The sequence below is a fragment of the Fusarium oxysporum genome, chromosome 3 (assembly GCF_000149955.1).
Source record: "Fusarium oxysporum f. sp. lycopersici 4287 chromosome 3, whole genome shotgun sequence".
NCBI lineage: Eukaryota > Fungi > Ascomycota > Sordariomycetes > Hypocreales > Nectriaceae > Fusarium > Fusarium oxysporum.
In genome coordinates, this window is record NC_030988.1 from 3,460,066 (window position 1) to 3,479,213 (window position 19,148).

The 19,148-nt window shown below is 45.3% G+C and overlaps 5 protein-coding genes across 5 annotated transcripts; 2 read left to right on the plus strand and 3 right to left on the minus strand.

Moving 5' to 3' along the window:
- Positions 1 to 201: 201 nt before the first annotated feature.
- On the plus strand, positions 202 to 1,186 carry FOXG_19359 (uncharacterized protein; the record flags this gene model as incomplete). Its single annotated transcript, XM_018399572.1, has 3 exons — positions 202 to 224; positions 275 to 722; positions 1,151 to 1,186. The coding sequence occupies 3 exons, from the start codon at positions 202 to 204 to the stop codon at positions 1,184 to 1,186; spliced, it is 507 nt and encodes a 168-aa protein (XP_018242694.1).
- Positions 1,187 to 3,842: 2,656 nt separating this feature from the next.
- FOXG_06704 (L-lactate dehydrogenase) lies at positions 3,843 to 4,908 on the minus strand (the record flags this gene model as incomplete). Its single annotated transcript, XM_018385369.1, has 3 exons — positions 3,843 to 4,286; positions 4,351 to 4,580; positions 4,650 to 4,908. The coding sequence occupies 3 exons, from the start codon at positions 4,906 to 4,908 to the stop codon at positions 3,843 to 3,845; spliced, it is 933 nt and encodes a 310-aa protein (XP_018242695.1).
- Positions 4,909 to 9,560: 4,652 nt separating this feature from the next.
- FOXG_19360 (uncharacterized protein) lies at positions 9,561 to 10,445 on the minus strand (the record flags this gene model as incomplete). The annotated part of the gene is made up of 1 exon (XM_018399573.1): positions 9,561 to 10,445. One exon carries the CDS (start codon positions 10,443 to 10,445, stop codon positions 9,561 to 9,563), a length of 885 nt encoding a protein of 294 aa, XP_018242696.1.
- A 4,620-nt stretch (positions 10,446 to 15,065) lies between these two features.
- On the minus strand, positions 15,066 to 15,361 carry FOXG_19361 (uncharacterized protein; the record flags this gene model as incomplete). Its single annotated transcript, XM_018399574.1, has 2 exons — positions 15,066 to 15,277; positions 15,334 to 15,361. The coding sequence occupies 2 exons, from the start codon at positions 15,359 to 15,361 to the stop codon at positions 15,066 to 15,068; spliced, it is 240 nt and encodes a 79-aa protein (XP_018242697.1).
- A 1,390-nt stretch (positions 15,362 to 16,751) lies between these two features.
- FOXG_19362 (uncharacterized protein) lies at positions 16,752 to 17,882 on the plus strand (the record flags this gene model as incomplete). Its single annotated transcript, XM_018399575.1, has 1 exon — positions 16,752 to 17,882. The coding sequence occupies one exon, from the start codon at positions 16,752 to 16,754 to the stop codon at positions 17,880 to 17,882; it is 1,131 nt and encodes a 376-aa protein (XP_018242698.1).
- Positions 17,883 to 19,148: the final 1,266 nt, after the last annotated feature.

Sequence of the window (19,148 nt, forward strand, 5' to 3'; positions counted from 1 at the left end):
GTTAATTACGGTAACGCGCAGCAACACAGTGCGTCGGCTCTATAACGTTTACAAATCGTCATATGTACGTATTTCCAGTATGCTGGTTTTGACAAGGATACTGATGGACCTTGCCCCGACTCTTGAAAGTAATATTGGATGATAACAAACTACAGTTTCTCCTCTGTCCTCTCCACCTCGCCGATCATTCATTCAATCATCATGGCCACACTCTCCTATGAGAAGTAATGATGATATTGCCCTAATTCTTCAGTGGTTCTAATAATTGAGATAGTATTCTCCAATCTGACTTTTTCAAGTTCATCGTCGGCCGCGAGAAGAAACAATTCTTCATGCACAGCTGCATCGTTGCCTGTCAGTCAAAGTCTCTCGAAAAGCTCATCAATGGAGACATGAAGGAAGCCAACGATCGTTGTGTAGTATGGCCTGATGTTGACTCGGATACGTTCATTCGATTTAGCCAGTATGCATACACTGGGGATTATCAGGCTGCACCACGTCAGACTCGGGATCACACGACAATCGGAGAGCCCTCCCCCACTGGAAGCAATTTTCCGTCCCAAAAGATCACAAGAATCAAGAAAAAGAAGCCGTCAATGTTTGGTCCCGAAGATCTTACGCCTTTGAATGATAAAGACCTGTGGGCTCAGTTCAAGAAGCTTTATCCAGACGCGGCCACAGACCAAGAAGCAGAAACCAATGCCCCTGAGGATGACTTCTCGGTTATTTTTCTTTCCCATGCACGCCTGTATGTCTTTGCTGATTGTTATGATATTTCTGCATTAAAAGTCCTGTGCCTTCGCAAACTGCAGCAAATCCTAGTAAAATTCACGGTGCACGAGGAAGCAATCGACGACATAATTCGATTAGTGCGATTCTGTTATGAAAATACTCTTGAATCTGACGAGATGAGAGGCTTGGTGGATATGTATACAGCTTGCAAAGCGGTTGAACTGTGGCGGAGCCAATTGTTTCAACGTTTGGTAATGGATACGAGTGAATATGCTTGGGGATTTATATCAGAGATTTTGAAGCGCGTTGATTGAAGGTTGGTCAAGACTTATAGAGTAGTCAACAATTATAGTAGCTTGACTTCTCTGGACAGGTTCTGAGTGGTTTGAGACATTGTGCTTATGACATTTCTGACCAGGGCGAGGTCGTGAACGTGGATGAATTTGGTGCTTAAACCATTGAATCAACTTTACTTGTAGAGCGGCAAACCGGATCACCCTACGAGTATTTTGTGCCACTGATAAGGGGGTAAGCCCATTACTGGTCATCCTGTAAGCCTCTTAGGCGCAAGTATGACAGTATAAGGACGTAGGCATATTGAATAGCTGTTGGTAGCAGAGCCTAAGGGTCCGGCCATTAGTAGCTGAGGTTTCATGAAGTAAGGAATAGTGGTAGAAGGCTACTCACAACGGGAAAGTGATAGAAGATGGGGAATTCCTTGATTATGCTCATAAGCTTCCCTCTACTCATAGGAGAGCCAGATTACTGATTATCTTAAAACCTTTGACAGGTACAAAGGTGTCGGCCTACGGAGGTCAGCAAATTGACTGGCTCCTAGTAGCGGATGTATGATGACGCAAGGGATAGTAATATGCGGACATTAGTAGTGAAAGGGGTAACAAAGTAGGGGGGATAGCTGCTCATCCCCATAAGCTTCACATAAGCAGTGCCCCACCTAACGGACCACCAAAATTTCAATCTTCCCACACAAACTCTGAATTTTCAAGTACATCGCATTCAGCCAGGAACGAATATATTCACAAAACCATACATATATTGTATAGCAGTTTTCATGAATTTTCAATATCCGCTTGACTTTTCCCCGCTCCGCCTCGTACCTCATGGCCTAGTTCTCTGACCCTTTGAAACTTTTCGCATTTCGCCTCATCTATCCTACGCGACTCCATCCATTTAAGCCGAGTTTTCACCTAATTTCCTTATGAGAATTCCTCTCGTACTGGTTCGCCATGTTTATACCAGAGACGAAGTAGCTGAGGCAATACTCGATATTACTGATAGAGGCCTGTCACGGATGGGGGCGGCCAAGAAACGTGGAGTACCTCGGTCGACCCTTACTGCGGGACTTTCCGGTCAAGCGAGCAGGAATGAACGGATCCAGGCCCACCATTGTTTTCAACAGAGCCAGGAGGAGACGCTTATTCGTTGGGTGCTGCGACAAGAGTCTCTGGGCTATGCTCCCTCGCACAGCCAGCTCCGCGCCTGTGTCGAGGCCATCCTCAAACAACAAGGCGATAACAAACCTTTAGGCAAGCACTGGACCACCAGGTTCGTCAAACGTCACCCAAAACTATCTACCAAGATTGGAAAACGTCAAGCCGCCAGGTTTGACGGCTTTACTCCGAAAGCGGTCAATTGGTACTTCGATATCCGGGAGAACGAGTACGGCTGGATCAAGCCTGAGAACACAGTTAACGTGGGCGAGGGCGGTATAATGGCGGGTTTCAGTAAGTCTTCTATAAGTACTCTGTAGGCTTTTATAGGGCATAACTAATTGGTTGTCCATGAGGCCTGGACAGCCTCGTAATCGGGAGCTCTGACCCGAAGAAGAAGGCGATGTTGAAAGGCGTCCAGTCGCGCACGTGGACCCCGTTTATTGAGGCTGTCACCGCAACCGGTCGCGCTTTAAAACTGGGAATTATCTTTAAAGGAAAGAAGCTGCAGAAGCAGTGGTTCTTTAACGAATTCGAATTGATAGCCGAGTGGCACTACATCACATCACCGAACGGCTGGACAGACAACCATATTGCTCTCAAGTGGTTGAAGGGCGTTTATCTACCACAAACGGAGCCTCGCGATGCATCGGATGCGATACTTATTATCCTTGACGGTCACGGGAGCCATGCGCAGGTGAGAATTTCGGTGTTTTCGCCGCTGAGTCACCCGCTATAGGGTCGCTGACGAGCAGTCAGGACGAGTGGATGGCTACGTGCTTTCTGAACAACGTCTACTGCTGTTACTTACCAGCACATTGTTCGGGCATACGCGAAAGCCAGGGAGGCGGCCATGAGGAAGGAGATTATTTTATCCGGCTGAAGGTTTACTGGAAATTGGCCTATCAACCGTCACAAAGCTCTAACACATCCTGAAATTCAACCGGACAAAGAAACACTGCTGGAACAGTTCCAGACACCGAGCCCTCCTCCACTGCCCTGAGATGATACGCCGAAAACGAGTCGGCAAGTGAGGGAAATGGCCAAACACCGAAGCCGTCCGACCAAGCGGAAGTACAGTAAGATCGCAAAGGGGTTAGAAGCTTTAGAGATGAAGGTGGCCGTTCAGAATGCGCGGATTACTGGCCTCGAGGAGCAGATGGCTCAGCTGCGACGAGGGAAGAAAAGAAAGGCGGTACCAAACCCGAACCGACGATCCATGGCTCTGGCGGAGGCTCTAGTGGCTGGAAAATCTCTTCATGACTCAAAGGAGGCAGAAATAAAGGTAGATGTGGATGAGGAGGTCGAGTCGGTGATTGAGGTGGGTGTCAGGTCAGAGGACGAACGTGAGGACTACGGTCGTAACAAAGCACTGCCAGCGCACACGGAGCGGTCGGGAGGTCAAAAAGCGCGCAGAGAGTAGAATTCAAGCAATTCTCCATAGAAAATCCAAGTGGCTTCATTTTTAATGGACAAGGTGGTTGGTTTCTGCGTGCACCAAATATTAGATTTGGCATGGGGCGATGAATTTTGTGCTATTCTTCAAGTGGTGGGGGGATGGTAATCGACTCTGAGATTTTATCGACTACCGTACGAGGTTCCATCAAAATGATTTTAAAATAATTACCTGCAAGTGTGACAATTCCCAGACACAATGTCTCACAGCCACCAATCATTTTGGATCCACTCAATCCTGTCCTTTAAGTGCTTCGCTGATGCTGCTATAGCCCATTGCTCCTGATCGTCCAAAGACAGGTGCATGGTGCTCAGAATGACTTTCCTTCCAATGATAGCAGGCATGCTCAGACAGCAATCGAACTGAGGTTGGTAATGGCAGACAGGGATGATTTCACGCTTGTCCAAGAGAATATAACAGCATAAGTTTGCAGCTACAGAGGCAATTCCGAATGGGGCTGAGCCTTTACCTCGGATGATGACTTGGGATCGATGCTTGCAGATGCTGTCGATTCTTGTATGATCAAGAGTGCTAAACATCTGGATCTCAGAAATGGGGACAGCACCAACAGTTGCCGTCGACCATGCAGTAACTTGGTCTTCTCCGTGAACACCAACCACAAAAACACCTATGGAAGAGGGGGAGACCTGAAAGTTAGGTAATTAGCCACCAGAGGCAGGAACAAAGAGTGCTGCAGTGGTGAGTACTCACCGAACCTCGAGACGCAACCATTCCGCGTAGCCTGGAAGTATCCAGAGAGGTTCCTGAACCTATGACTTGAGATTTGGGAAGCCCAGACATTTCCTGAGCGATGGAAGTGAGCAGATCAACAGGGTTTGCAATGACGAGCATAATCGTGTCAGATCGGAAAGGCTTCATTGCATCCATGACTTCCCGGATCATGAAGGTGTTCCGAGATGTGTAGTCGGCAGTAGTTTGGCCTATCGGAAGCAAAGTGAGCATGGAATCCAAGAGATTACAGGTGAGTATGACGCTTGTTCATCCTGTACCTAATGTGCGCTTGGATGCGGCGGTGATGACCACGATATCACTCTGGGCCGTCTCCCGGAACGTGGCAGCTCGCACCCGTGTGCTGCCACCAGTGCTGTAGGCCACATCCGAGAGATCTTCGACTTGAGCGTTTCTCAAGGTCAAGTCAAGGTCAACGAGAAGCAACTCGCTAGCGATGGAGCCCAGTGTTAGATTGTAGGCGATGGCCCCGCCAACTTCGCCGACGCCGACGATTGCGATTCGAGAACTCGAGTCCATTGTGTGATTGGGTAAAAGAGGTTAGATCTCTCGTTCAGCGACACCTCCTCTTGTTGATTACCCGAGGTTGATGCTGTTCCTTATAAATAAGGCGAATGTCAGGCTCTTGGCAGTGAGATGAGTGGCGCAAATAGAGTTCGAGCACATTACCTGTTTTGTTGTATGTTCTGATATTTTACCTTCGTCACAGCAGGATAATATGAAACTGTGGCGTTCGGGTGTATAAGGGACGGAGAATTTGACAGACACATTCTGGGGCTTAGGGAAAACTAAGGAGACTACCATCGAATATGTATGTATGTATGTATATTTTTCGTCCGGGGGGCCGTAGGCCACAAAAGTCCCCTACTGGGGCACAGGACGTGCTGAGCTAGAGGAATTACAGTCTATCTATACGCTAATTACAGAGATGTTTGGCCCTAACGGGGATTAGTCATCCGCTACGCGAGATTAGTCTTCCCCCCAGAGTCCAATTTCTGCGAACGCGTCAACAAACTGCGCTCTATCCAGCATATCAACAGCACAAATGGCGCATCTTATCAAGCTTGCTACCCGTCAGCGGGATGATCAAGCGGGGTTGATGAATGACAGCCGCAAGGTAAGCCTGTTTTTAGGCGATCGTGAGCCTCTAAACGCGGTTGTCGCGGGGCTGCCTCCGAGTGATCGCAGTCGGATGGAGGGCGTATCAGCGCCTTCCATTTAGCTGCAAGCATATAAGAAAGAGGAAAGGTAACAAAAGAAACGTATTGAAAATAAAAAGAGAGAAAGAGAGAAAGAGAGACGCGAGTGCTTCTCGAGTCGTGTTCGCCTAGTAGCGAGGGCAGATGTTTCCAAAGAACGCGCTGGCCTTGGATAGGTCGATATATTTGGTAAAGTCTTTTCCTATTGCTAGATTGACCGCTGCATTCGGTGAGGATGCAAGCCTCATCCGATGACGCGGCGGTATCTTTCTGCAGTAGAAGATGTGATCCGGTGCTTTGCGTCGGCCACATGAGCAGACTAGGCGTGCGTCGACATGGTCAAATCTCTCGTGATACGCAGCGAAGTCCCCGTGAAGGGATCTCGCTGCCAATAGATGGTGCAAGGCTGCGCGCGGGAGCGAAAGCTCCGGCGGGCAGCCTGTAGTCGCCTTGAGATTGAGCCTCTTATACTGCTCAGGGGCAGAGGTCGACAGACTACCATCGAATCCGTCCAAGATTTAGTCTATGTAGGGTAATTGGTGTTTAGACAGAAAAGCAACAACATCGGATGATCTACGAACTTATCTACATGCGATAAAAGTCGAGCTATTACAGGAGGGTGGCAAGTCTTCTGACCCCATACTGGGGCAAGCTCTTGTAACCTTATTGTACGTGGGGTCAAGCGGGGGCGAGATACCTGCTGAAAGGCTATGCGCGTAACTGTTGAGCAGATTGCTGGGGTGTCACGTGCAGGCAGGGATACTTGAAGATTACGGGTCGAAGTGGCGAACCTTTCAAGAGGGCAGACAGATTTAAAAAAAAAAAAAAAAAAACCACAACATGAATACACGAATCTGCATCAATGAACCGAATACATGTAATATCTGACACGTAGCAGTCCATGTATCTTCAAAGATCACGCGTCCCAACGGCGGCACATATAGGCCCCTTGATGCTAGTATCTGTAGAGAGTTCTGTTTCGTCTTGATAACTAATGTGGCGTGATGGTGAGGCAGAGGTTTATGTGGTATCCATCAGATCATAGGGCGGATCCAGCCAGAAGCACGGTACCACGCTCCAGACCCGAGTCCATACAGTACATGTTCCAGAATTGAACAATAGCAGACACATAAGCCCAATCCAATGCATTTGTTATTTGACTTGGAAAGTGCTGAGGCTCGGATACATCCTACATTCACATATAAGCCGTGCCTGTACTAATCAGGGACCCTCCCTTCACCACTCAGGACCCTGATAACCAGGACCAAAACCACAAGCTACTGGGATGGCTCGTGGCCGAGATAATGCCACTTCTAGCTCTGGTGGGTTTGTTTATAGTGGTAATTTACAAGTACGTCTTACTCACTTGTTAGAAACAGCTCACCTCCTAATTTGGTTGGCTAATACAGTGTAGATTCTATGAATGGGCAAGGTGCGGGAGAGTTGCAGTCACCGATGCCTCTAACAGCTCCCCGAGCTCTTCGTCATCAGCATCTTCCAGCACTGAAGCCAGAGATCTGCCTCATCTAGATACGATTGCTCCCCCTAAAACGAGCAAATAGATTAGATCTGAGCTTGAGCATCAAGTCCATGCCTCTTGGGCGATCCCTGTCCCCAATATGACATGGTATGTCTTCTTGACGCTTTGGTAATCGTAAAAATCACTTGACTAACCACTTGCCTCTTTGTTTAGCGTTATTTGCCTAGGTGCTGTTTAAGACACTGATATAGTACGCCATCTGGCATGCGAGCATACTTTCCACTCGGAATGTATTGCTACCTGGTACCTTGCGGAACACGATACATGCCCCATATGCGCATATGATTTCGTGTTATCTAAGCCTTTGCCGGAAAGGCCTAGCCAAGCCCATATGTAGAGTCATTAGGAAGATGACAGTTTGATCTTATGCTACGCGTGGATCTGTATTACTATCAATCTACCGTTCATATTATATATTTCATCTCAGAGTACGGAGGAGCCAGCGAATCGTCGTTTATCTGGTGGTCAATTAGGTTATTTTAGAAACACGAATTGGTGCAGTTGCAGACATGTCATGGCGGGCAAAAGTCCACGAAACCTAAAATGCAACCTCGCTTTTAAGCTCAGCCAGTTTAGTGTCTACTCTTATTTCTTCAAGGTTCTAGACCTGGACCCCTATTCATTTAGAATCCACCAGTGTACAGTACAGACAGCCTGATAGCACAGAGGTAGAGGCAGCTTGATCAAACGTGTCAAAAGGCGGGTATGGCCCGATTGGTTCGCTTGGCCACCTAGAGATCAACGCTCCATTGGTATATAAAGGAGCACTGCCAACCCCCTTTTAGTATAGAAGCTCTTTTAACCCTCTCTTATGTGACCCTCTGCTGTGCGTGCCACAAAACGGGAACATCAGTTGGTGATGCCGGTGAGCTCTTCTACTTCTAAATATTAAATATAAATACCTAAAACATTAACTTGCAAATTCTCACCAACCACTTTCAGGGTGGAACGGTTGACCCAGACTGAATTTATCCACGAAGTAGTCGATTGGTCGCTGTGAGTCGTCAGTGCTAAATGCCACGAGGAACTTTGAATGCCAAGAGATCAAAAGGTTTTTAGGTCATATTGACAAGCGGGCAAGATTGTTATTAGATTAAATGTTACCAGTGGGTGTCCAAGGGCTGTCGGTTTCGTTTACCTACCTCAGGTCGGTTCTCTCTTCTGTCCCAACGAAGCTCACATGGGTTAGCAGTGACGGTATCAGTACTGACTGCCATGTTGTAATTGAATCGTTATAGAGTTCTCAATTGTCACGGATGGTATATTAACCAAGAGCTGGAGTGGCACAATATTACTTTGGGACAGCCAACTGGTACTGGTGGTTCTTCATTCTTATACGATATCCAACATTCTCGTTTTACGCGTACTGTGTTATCCCCAGCTAGACTGCACCCCACCTCAGGTCTAAATCACTCATCCCTCTAACCGACGAAAGCCCTTTCTTTGCTTATCTTTTCCCTCACTTGAACCCCTCATGTTTGAGGATAATTATGAGGCCTCAAAAGCCTCACTTCAACCCTTATATTGGATCGACATGTGATTTAGTGATATTTAAGTCGACCTTTAAGTACTGTCTGGGTCACAATTGGCTATTTGCTTCGAAGGAGTGGGTGGAATGGTATTTCCAGTAAACTCCGGTTAAAAGAGGGGACGCGATGTCTTGAACCACTCGCTGAGCCCATGTATGAACGCCGCACATGAATTAGCGTCCATCTATTGTAGTAGTGTCGCTCTCGACCAATACGATCCACTATGGTTGAGCTCGTGTGAGTAATGATTTAATGATAGGACGCTGCTATGACGATACAGTACACAAGCCTCAAATTCCTTTTTCTCAGCCCTTGCAATAAGAGTAGTATTGTATTTGGCACACTGTGTGAACGTTGGTTCATTTGACGCATAAACTGAACACCATGTGATTGCGACCCTTACTTACCCCTCATATTACGTTTAAGGTTTTCAACCTCGGTAACTGCGCGGCCGGTGAAGATTGGATCGAGGTGGTCGAAACGTGAGAAAAGAATTCCTCTCATCCGAGTCGCCCAGCTGCTACTGTGCAACCAATGAACCAGGTTATCTCCAGGCTATCCCCTGGTTATCCTCATCTGAGTGTTCATCTACGATTCTCGAGTCCTAGACCGCAAAACAGGATTGCGATGAATTAAGATGTATACACACATAAGAAGTCGTCGCTTGAAATTCATGATGCTCATCGCCAATCACAAACACGGCAACTATACAGCACCATTAAACTTGTACGTCATTTTGCATACTGAATTTCTCTCACTCTAGACTGGAAATTTTAAGTTGATTTCTGAGTGATAATATTCCCAAGGCCATGACCTATCTGGTGCCACTGTCACGCCGCCATGTTTTGGAGCCCAGAAGAACCCTGAAAAACCCCTCGTCGATCACTGGTGCTGCTGTCATTGTCATGCGGCCGCGGGGCTGTGGTTGTGAGTGTGACCCCAATTCTCGGAAGAGAACACTTGCTTTGTCAACTTATCCAATGTTTTATACGCCTGTTTCGCAATGTACTGTTGAATCAGAGTACATTCGCATTCGCCATGCCTCAGAATTTCGAATTTGAGTTGGGAAACCTCCTCCTGGAGGTCGCTATAGCAAGAAGAAAGTAGTCGATGTCGATCTTGCAATTCTTCCATCCGAGAGGTCAACTCGTTTGCTTGATCCTTTTTGCGATCACGACATTTGGCAGCCGCCCTCCGGTTTCGTTCCCGAACTTTCATATGTTGTTCGCTCTTGGCATCATCCAGCTCTGTTCTTGTCTCCCGACAATTTCTTTTCTCGCATAGCAACCTCCTGTTTACAGACTGCTTCCCAGCCTTTCTTCTCTTTGGCGGCTCTGGTGTCGATTGGTATCTGGTAAAATCTGATGTAGTGAAGGGCTCTAGGCTTTCTTGATCATTATCACGATTCCTAATAGAGCTTTGTGTGTCCTCCTTGGTTGTGGTGGTCTGTGATGTGGGAAAGCTGAATCCAGCTGACTGCTGGTTTTTGGAAGATATGGGCGATAGCTGAGTAGTGCCGAAGCTCGGATCATCCATCCAGCCACCAGCCATTTCACCATGGAAGTAATGCTCTGAAGTTGGGGTTGGAAGAGACGGAGTTTGAGAACTCGACGAGTTTGTTGGGAAGGATTGATTAGAGGAACTCATCCAATGCCATGAAATGAGGTATTCGGGCAAGTCTTGCCAGGCAAGATCAAAGAAATATTGAGTATCAATAGGTCCATCACTTTCGATTAAAGAATCAGTTGGGAAGTAGCTGTTTTCTGCTAGGGTTTCCGCAAAAGCCATAATTCGTACGTGATGGAATTTTTCCTCGGCCAGTTCACAACTTATGCCCCGAATTGATGCGTGACACTTGGTGGGTAAAACTTGAATCGTTAGACGTGATAGAGTGTGCACAGACATTCGAATTAAACGAGTTATGGGACAAAAAAGTAACTTATAACACAAAAGAATTGCCTTGGCATATCATACGTCTCCTCTCACTTGGTATCATCGAGAGTATGTGGGGGGCTGTTAAAAATCGCCAAAAACCCGCTAACGTGTTTGATAAGTGAGTGGGTCATCCAAGTGAGTGAGTCAATCTTATTTCCACCTTAAATCCGGGGTTTAAAAAATTCTTTAAAAATTCAAACTAAGCCTAAATTGGCTGTAATTTTAGTAGCCTATATATAAGTCTTAAAATATATTATATAAATTTTTTAAGACTTTTAGAAAAATTCTATATAGCTATAAACCTTAAAACCTATTTATACTGTATTTTATACTGTATAATTAAGCTTTACTATATAAAATAAAATAGCTAAAAGTCTTAAAAAAATATTTTATAATAAGGTTAATTATACTATTCTTAAAAATATTTTTTTTAAATTTTTATCTATTTTATTTAGAATAAAAAGATACTATAGGGTAGGTTTTTTAATACTATACAGTGCAGTGACTCACTTACTTGTCTGACCCACTCACTTATCAAACACGTTAGCCGAAGTCGCATCAGGTAATATCAGTCATGCTCGACTAAAGGCAAGGGCCGAGTCAGCCTACTCGTTCGCTTCCACAAATGTCTATTTCAAGCCATTTAAAGTTTAACACACTCAAATTGTGTTATTTACTTAACTCTTGAGGTGCCTGTTTTCGTTACGATGCATGGACCCTTCAACCTTTGGAGCTTAAAATGGTGGAGAACGTCACCTTCTGCAGCGTTATTACCGTTCGCCACTAGAGAACTGTAATGCTCAACTTCGCACACATGATACCTTTGGCTTTGGAAGAGTGATTGATTTGCGAGAATCATGAGTTGAGGCGTTTCAAAATCGAATGGTGGTGATCTGATGTGCTCGCAACACCTTCTGTTAGATTGGTGCGCTTGCGATGAATCCGCAGACTCACTAAGTGCCATGAGATATTGGGTCATTACATTGGGGTTAGATTTTCTATTGCTTCTAGTACGCGAAAACATACGAGTCCCATTTGGCGCCTGAGGTCTCGGTGAGGCTTTAAGGACATATGATTATGATCTGACGTGGCATGTTCCCATAGATTCGACTCCAACGCTGGAGCTGAGTGTTAAGGTCTTTGCCCAGGTACTAACTCAAGTTGTGCGTAAGCTTTTAGCTTATCTGCCATCCCAAACAGCTGCAAGTCGCACATCTGGCTGACTGGGTCCATTCGGAGAGTTAGACTAGTGTTCCGTTTATCCCAGAAATAGAATAGGATTGATCGTTAGTCAATATGCCTTCTAAAGTCCACCGCGAAGTTGATATCGGAGTTATTACCCCAATATCGCACAGAAAAGAACAAAGGACTCGAGTCAAGTCCATCCAATCCAGAGACCCTGATGCCGAAATCAAACTTGTTGTAATCTTGCCCTCAATGCTTTCCCGCACGATAATGTGGAGCTGAAGATTCCGAGTCTGTCTTCCCATAAATCCCGCGCGTACAACGGCAAATGATGGGTTTTCAAAAGATGGGTTTTCAAAAGCCATGGTTATTGCTTGAGGCATAATAGTCGAGAATGGAGGGGTAAAGATTACTTGAAAGTATCATGCCACACCATACAGTAATTTGCAAGACAACACCTTCCTCTTTTTTTTATCTCCTGAGAGGTCATAAGCCTCCAATGCGGTCACCACTTGGGGGCATAAGCCAATCATAATATGCCAATCAGCCAATACATTTTGTTATAAAATACAGTAGAGAAAGAGTAATTATGGCAGGGTAGCAGCTAATTACAATTTGCCATTTAGCTTAAGTCCTGAGTTAATGGTACCGTAAGCTGAGCCGCCACAAAAAACGACATACATCCTGACTCCTGCTTGGGTGAAGCTCTCGTCATCTCTTTGTACGTGGGGTTAGTGGTCAAAGTACGTACTGGAGGCTTATGACCTCTCAGGAGATATGTGGTCGCAATCTATCTCACAGAAGCGTCCTATTGTTATGAGATCATGCACTTTACCCAATCGCTGTTCTGCTTTTGTCCCCTACCATATGGAGTACATACGTTCCAGATCCTTACACCATGCGTATAGAGGGTATGTTCTAGATCTTGATAACTTTTTAGAACTGTGAAATATCATCCCTAGCGGCCATCCACACTACTTCGGCCGCTAAAGAACTCACTTAGCCCAGCCGTGACGCAGTGCCATCAATACACCTAAAACGCAATCATTCCACCTTTCCAAAAGTATCCCACCATAAAGTTGTCATAAATTCATAGTTTGGTTCTAGACCCAGAGAAAGAGTGACTGTTGACGGTTGTAATCTCATGATACTCTCCACACAACGCTATGATCTGACTGAGCTATCTACTCTTATGCAAGACGTTCATGCTTGAGGCTTAATGATATTGCGTCAACCTCTCGGCGCCATCCCCTCATTCTATCACGACATCGGCAATCGCTCTAGAATGAATTTGGAGAGCCTTATACCACAACCGTTTCGGTGAACAGGGATAACGTAGTTCACAAGCGAGTTGGCCACCTAAACGAGTTGGCCAGCATACTTTTCACCTTAAAAGCTATTTTTTAAATAATTCTTATAAATTCAAATTAGACTTAAAATAGCTAAGATTTGAATAACGTATATATAAGTCCTAAAGTAAGCTATATTAATTTTCTTAGATTTTTAAAAAAAATCCTATATAGCTATAAACTTTAAAGTCTATTTACACTGTAAAATACACTGTATTTTAAGGTTTTCTATATAATCTAAAATACTTAAAAATCTTTAAAAAATACTTTCTAATAAAGTTAACTATACTATTTTAGGAACACTTTTTATTTAATTTTTAGCTAATTTATTTAAGCTTTGGAATGCTATAGGGTAAGCTATTATTAGCTGCACAGTATGCTGGCCAACTCGCTTGTGAACTACGTTATATTCTCTCAGGCCACTGTGATAGCTTCAACTCACCAAAACTCATACAGCGAATCTTTACTATCAGGGCTATATATCTACATTGACCCTTCTCTTTAAATAACACCCTTATCTAAACTTAGTCTCTACGCCCAAATCATCCAGATAATTACATACAACTAAGGCTCCATCCATGTCTCAGTGGACCTACTCCCATGTTCCCATTACCATTATCAAAGACGATGACCTTACATATCAAGGAGAGACACTCACCACGTTATACGAAAGGGCACGTCTCGAAGCAATCAAGACAGCACAATGCGCAGATACCATACCCAGCGGGGCCATGGTACAAGGTTTGCATTATCTAACACCTCGATGAGGACGCAAGATTAATACATACGTGCTAACGCAACTCTAGGAGTTGCGCCAATCACCTTAAAGCGGTTGACTCCATTTTGCTCCTACAACTGCTGTAGATAGGCTACGAAGACTATTTACAGTCATATATTACTGCAATTGAATGATTCTCGGATCAGGCACCACGCTGAGAGTAATCAAGGCAGTGCAAGCAAATTAACAACGTTACAGATAAGCTTTGGCAAAAAGCTAAGGAGTTTGAATTAATGTCCATACCCATTAGCTCACGCGGCACGTATCGACCAACTTGTCAGTTACTTCCAAGCCAAGGGTTTCGACTACATAACCATTGCTCTATCTGTCCGCATGCCACAGATGGTACGCTCTGATACTGAGGGTTTGGGTCTTGTGTTTCCTTTTGTGAATTTCTCATCAGCTCAAACACAGAGACGCGAGTGAGCAGCCCAGAAAGATCCGCTACAAAATATAAAATCGAAACAGTTTAATTAAAATGAGAACAAATCATGTCATTGAATCATATGAACTATGTCTGGTCCTTGCCTTCTCACGCCTAACCTCTTCCAGGCCCATAGTCGCGATTTAAAAGCTTTTCATCTTTTTTATATTTTTTTTAGAGAGGGAGTACTTGGCATCGTTAGAGAAGTTTAAAGTCACACAGTATCTGCTCCCAAGATTATCTGGTGGCCCTGTATAAAAACAAGTTTCTTCTCAGATCAAACGATTACAATGACAAGATTTTCTTCCTGTAACCTTACTGTAATTCCCTCTCCTTGTGTACATCATGATACATGGTAGCCATCCCTTCTCTTGTTCAGTGTAAACTCAATCTTTCTTTCTAATTCTAGAATGCGATTCCTTGCCATATCCAATACTTGCCCTCTGCTCAGAACTTGGCTAAAATTGACTGTCGTATCCCTGTCAGCAAGGCTCCGTGCCTGTGCCGCTGGCAGAACTGCGAGAAGCCTCTCAAACTGCGTCTTGAGTCGGGCACGGTAATGTTTCGCGACAAAGTTATGGCTTTCTCGGGCGTGATCTAGATTGCTGGGTGCTGTGTTACGACGCTTTCGGCTCTTTGATTTTCGTGATGCTGATCGAAGTTGAAGTTGAACGTCGGAAAAAGGAAGTGAAATATCCTTGTTGGAGGGGCGTTGATTCAACAGGCTCTTCTCCTCTTTAGGAGGGGTCAAGGGCCCACTTGTCGCCCCCCTCAGCCGTTCTGTGTTGGCATCGGGGCAGATAGTCAAGGTTCATCTCAAGACTTGGTTGGCAGTCCATGGAGAGATCGGCTTCCAATAAATCAGAAGGTCCAGGTGACCCGAATGTGTTGGTAAAATACTCAGAAGCCAAATACTCATCCATGTTCGATATATGATTCTTGGTAGTAACTGTTGTTATGGCCATGTAAGTAGGGGCTTCATCTGTCAGGTCGGGATCAACTCACCCTGCCCCGGTGAGCACTCAGGAGGCATCTGTAAACAATTATCAGTCCACGGCCATTAAAAGTCAGATTAGGCAACCACGTAATGCCCCAGATACTCCATTGTATTACCGATTGTAAATACTGGTCTGTGAGAAACTTTCTTGAAATTGGGATTCATCATACCCTTTGATAAAGGTGTCAAGGGTACTTTCAATCTCCATAGCAGCCATTTGGGCGATACGGCCAGTGGTTGAAGTCTGTTGGGAATTTTGATGAATCTTTCGAAAAGAATATAAGATAATTTACCATGTTTCGTTGTGACACGTTACAATATCATCCAGGAGCAACTGACATTGTACAAATGAATGTTACCATTCTATCTTATGGCTGACTCCCGGTGGAAATTTCAGGGTCAATAACCGACTACATATCGAGATGGTGGCGAATGGTAGATATTATCGACTGATGTGAGCAAATCTTGATCGACCGTGTCTCGAGGATCGGCCACTTCCAAGTTTCCGGAATTTTGTCCACCCATTTATTGGTTATCAGAGTAAAGTTAACCTCGCGGAGGAACCAGGCTTGGCGGCCGACTCCGGGCCGGTCCCCAGCCTGGATGGTGGTCGAGGCCGGTCCATCACCTTAGCTAGAACATGGTGCGTCAGATGGAATGTCATTACCAATACACCCTGAGTAGTGGAGATGACATTATTTGCTGCTAGTCTATTAACTTTGATCGAAAGTATTGGCAATAACTTTGGCAAAAACAGCTGAGCAGGCGGTGCATCTTAGCATGATATGACGAACTGGATTGCTGGAATCCGTACTGTATGCGGCTTATCGCAAAAAGATGCCGTGGTTATTGGTATGTGTCGTGAGAATTCGACCACTAAGATCTCCTTTTCAAAACCGCCCACGTAATAATCATGTGATTAATGAAGAGGAGATGACAGGCAACATGGAACTGGCCGGATGCCTTCTAGCCGTCATCTGACTCTTATTGGCAAGATCCTGAATTCCTCAGTCATCAACATCTGGCTATGATTATGCCAAATTGAGCTGCAAAGGATTGATTTAAGTCAGTTCAAAGTGTCGTTTTCTCGTACTATCTAGATCGTATAACCTCCACTGGGGAAAAAAGCGACAACAATGGCCTAGAAATTACCAACAGTTTTCGATTAACAGCGTAATCCTCCTTTCACATGATCCCGTTACTTTCATTGAGACAACACGCGCTATATCCCTCTTCTCTGCGTTCGTTGCCACGATACCGCCATACCGCCTCTCGTCTACAGTCCGTCACTGCCTTCTACAAGTAGCGTAGGGCGCTGAGAAATCGATATGCACAACTGACTGTTTGCACAGACGAAGGATCCCACTTCTACAATTTGCCTTATATGCCGCTCAAATAGCATTTACCTCCCCATATTCATCCCACCATGTCTATTGCAGCATTCACCCCCCAAAATGCGTCGAGAGAGTCGTATGTGACAGCTGCCAGACGCCAGGTCACAAAGAATGCATCTTACAACCTCACGCAACACTGGACCTGGCCTGAGAGTCTTATGTCTAGACAAGATATTCCTACATTGCAAGAAACAACCCCAAAAACGCTGCAAGATAATAAAACAGTCGCCGAAGGGCTCTTCAAACGGCTACCGTCCTCTTCGCTGAATGCAAGTAACGGTAGCGAAGAACAGGATTCTTGCCAGCCTCATATCAACTCCAATCTCTCCACCATCCCTTTCAACAACCCAACCCTAGTCGGGGAGGTTCATCAGTGGAGAGACTTGGTCCGTAGCTGGTGTTCCCAGCCCTTAGAGTCTTGTGTTACTCCTGGCAAACCTGACGACAAGTCGCCACAAAATTCAGAGCGGCTGCTCCTTAAAGACGAAGTGGGGAATTACCAAGCAGGCCGAAACACTCATAGCAAGTCTTTGGGATTTGCTCTGCCTCAGCCCAGTCGACTGAGCTCCAGAAAATCTGCGTGTACCAAAACGGTGCATTTCGCACCAGATCTGGAACAAATTTGCCACTTCTACCGCACCGATCGTCCATCAGCAGTCAATTCTATTTCGGCCCTTGTTGATGACTGGCGTCGAGACAAAGTCTCCTCGTCCTCTCATCACGAATGGCCCTGCAGGCGAGCATCCTCGTACTACTGGGCTATCAACACTCCCAACTTTCCCCAAGATGCCGTGGCTCGCCAATCGATGCCTGTTAGGCTTGACAAGATAATATTTTCGGCTCCTGAAACAGCCATCATGGGAAGTGTTATAGTAGCAAATCTCGATTTTCACAAATTGGTTGCCTGTCGCTACACTTTAGACTATTGGAAGACTGTATCAGAAACCGAGGCGATATATAACGCCGATCAGTGCGGAAGAAATCAAGACTACGATGTGTTCATCTTCAAAATCGACTTGACGGAATGTATTGATCTTGAGTATAAGCCCATGTTTCTTTGCATTCGTTATGTGGTGAGTGGCCAAGAGTTTTGGGATAACAATTCTTACGCGAATTTTCAAGTGGATTTTATGAAGAAAGGGAGAAGACAGCAAACGGCATGACTGAAGGTGTACAATACAAGACAATTTATTACCCCACGGGCAGCCTGTTCTGTTCTGACTGAAAGGGCACTAGTCGCTAATGCTTACATCCAACGCCTGCTTTTCGTCCTCGTTTCCCTCAAGCCCATGCTGTGCCACTCATTGCTCAATTTGTGTCCGCGTTTTCGTAAGCAGATGTTTTGTTAGAATTATGCCGTCTTATGGGCCTATAATCAGTTTCTGGCTGAACAAGCGAGGTATGCAGAAGTACCAGTGCTGCCTAGAGCTCCGGGCGCAAATCGAAGAAGTGGAGATATATCGCCAGTGCGGATAAAGAGGACTGCGACCTTCCGTCAGCCATTAAGGTACATCAACGTATGGGCAAAAAGCCGCCAATACATGTGTATACAGCGTGTAAGTGTAGAAATGCCTAAGAAGTGGGGCTAACTTTTGTTAGATTGGCGGCTGGGAATTGTTAGATACGCGAGTAGGGTTAATATCCAATTAAAATAGGGTTAATTTTCACACTTGAGGATCAATCTCGTCCCCAGGAGCTTCTGTCTCTGTTCTGTCCTTTTAGGTGTTGTTAGATACGCATGAATACGATGGGGTGAGTGTATCCAAGTGTGGACCAGAATGTTGTGATGTTATTGATCGTCGACTTGATTCTTTGATCAGTCTGTCAAAGAGGGGTTTCACCCCTCTTTTGGATACAAGAATAATATTGCAATAAGGGAAGTGGAGCCCATTCCTGTTGGATTAGTGATAGCGCCTCGATAAAAGAAACATGTATTTTGTGGGTCCCCGGATATATCAATACCGGGTAGCGGGGAAAACACCAAAAAAGGACAGAACAGAGACAGAAGCTCCTGGGGACTAGATTGATCCTCAAGTGTGAAAATTAATCCTATTTTAATTGGATATTAACCCTACTCGCGTATCTAACATTAACTACCCCCACTTCTAATCCACCCAAATCCACCCAATCCATCCACGACATCGCCGATGGATTCGGTGGATTAGTCAATCCACTGGGGTTTTGCTAGTGGAGTGGACAGTGGAATCCACGAGTGGATCCACTACGTGGATTGGGTGGAGTGGCTTTCAACCCTGAAGAGCTCCAGTCATTAAGAGCCAAATCATCAGCTGAGAAGATATCCCATCGACAAGCTCGAGGCCCAGTACGCAGTTTTTGTAGATAGTAGGAAAGCAATGGTAAGGGAGTTTGATATCTTGCCACTGCAGGAACACATGGTAAGAAAAGGCCAATAGCCCATGTCGTATAGC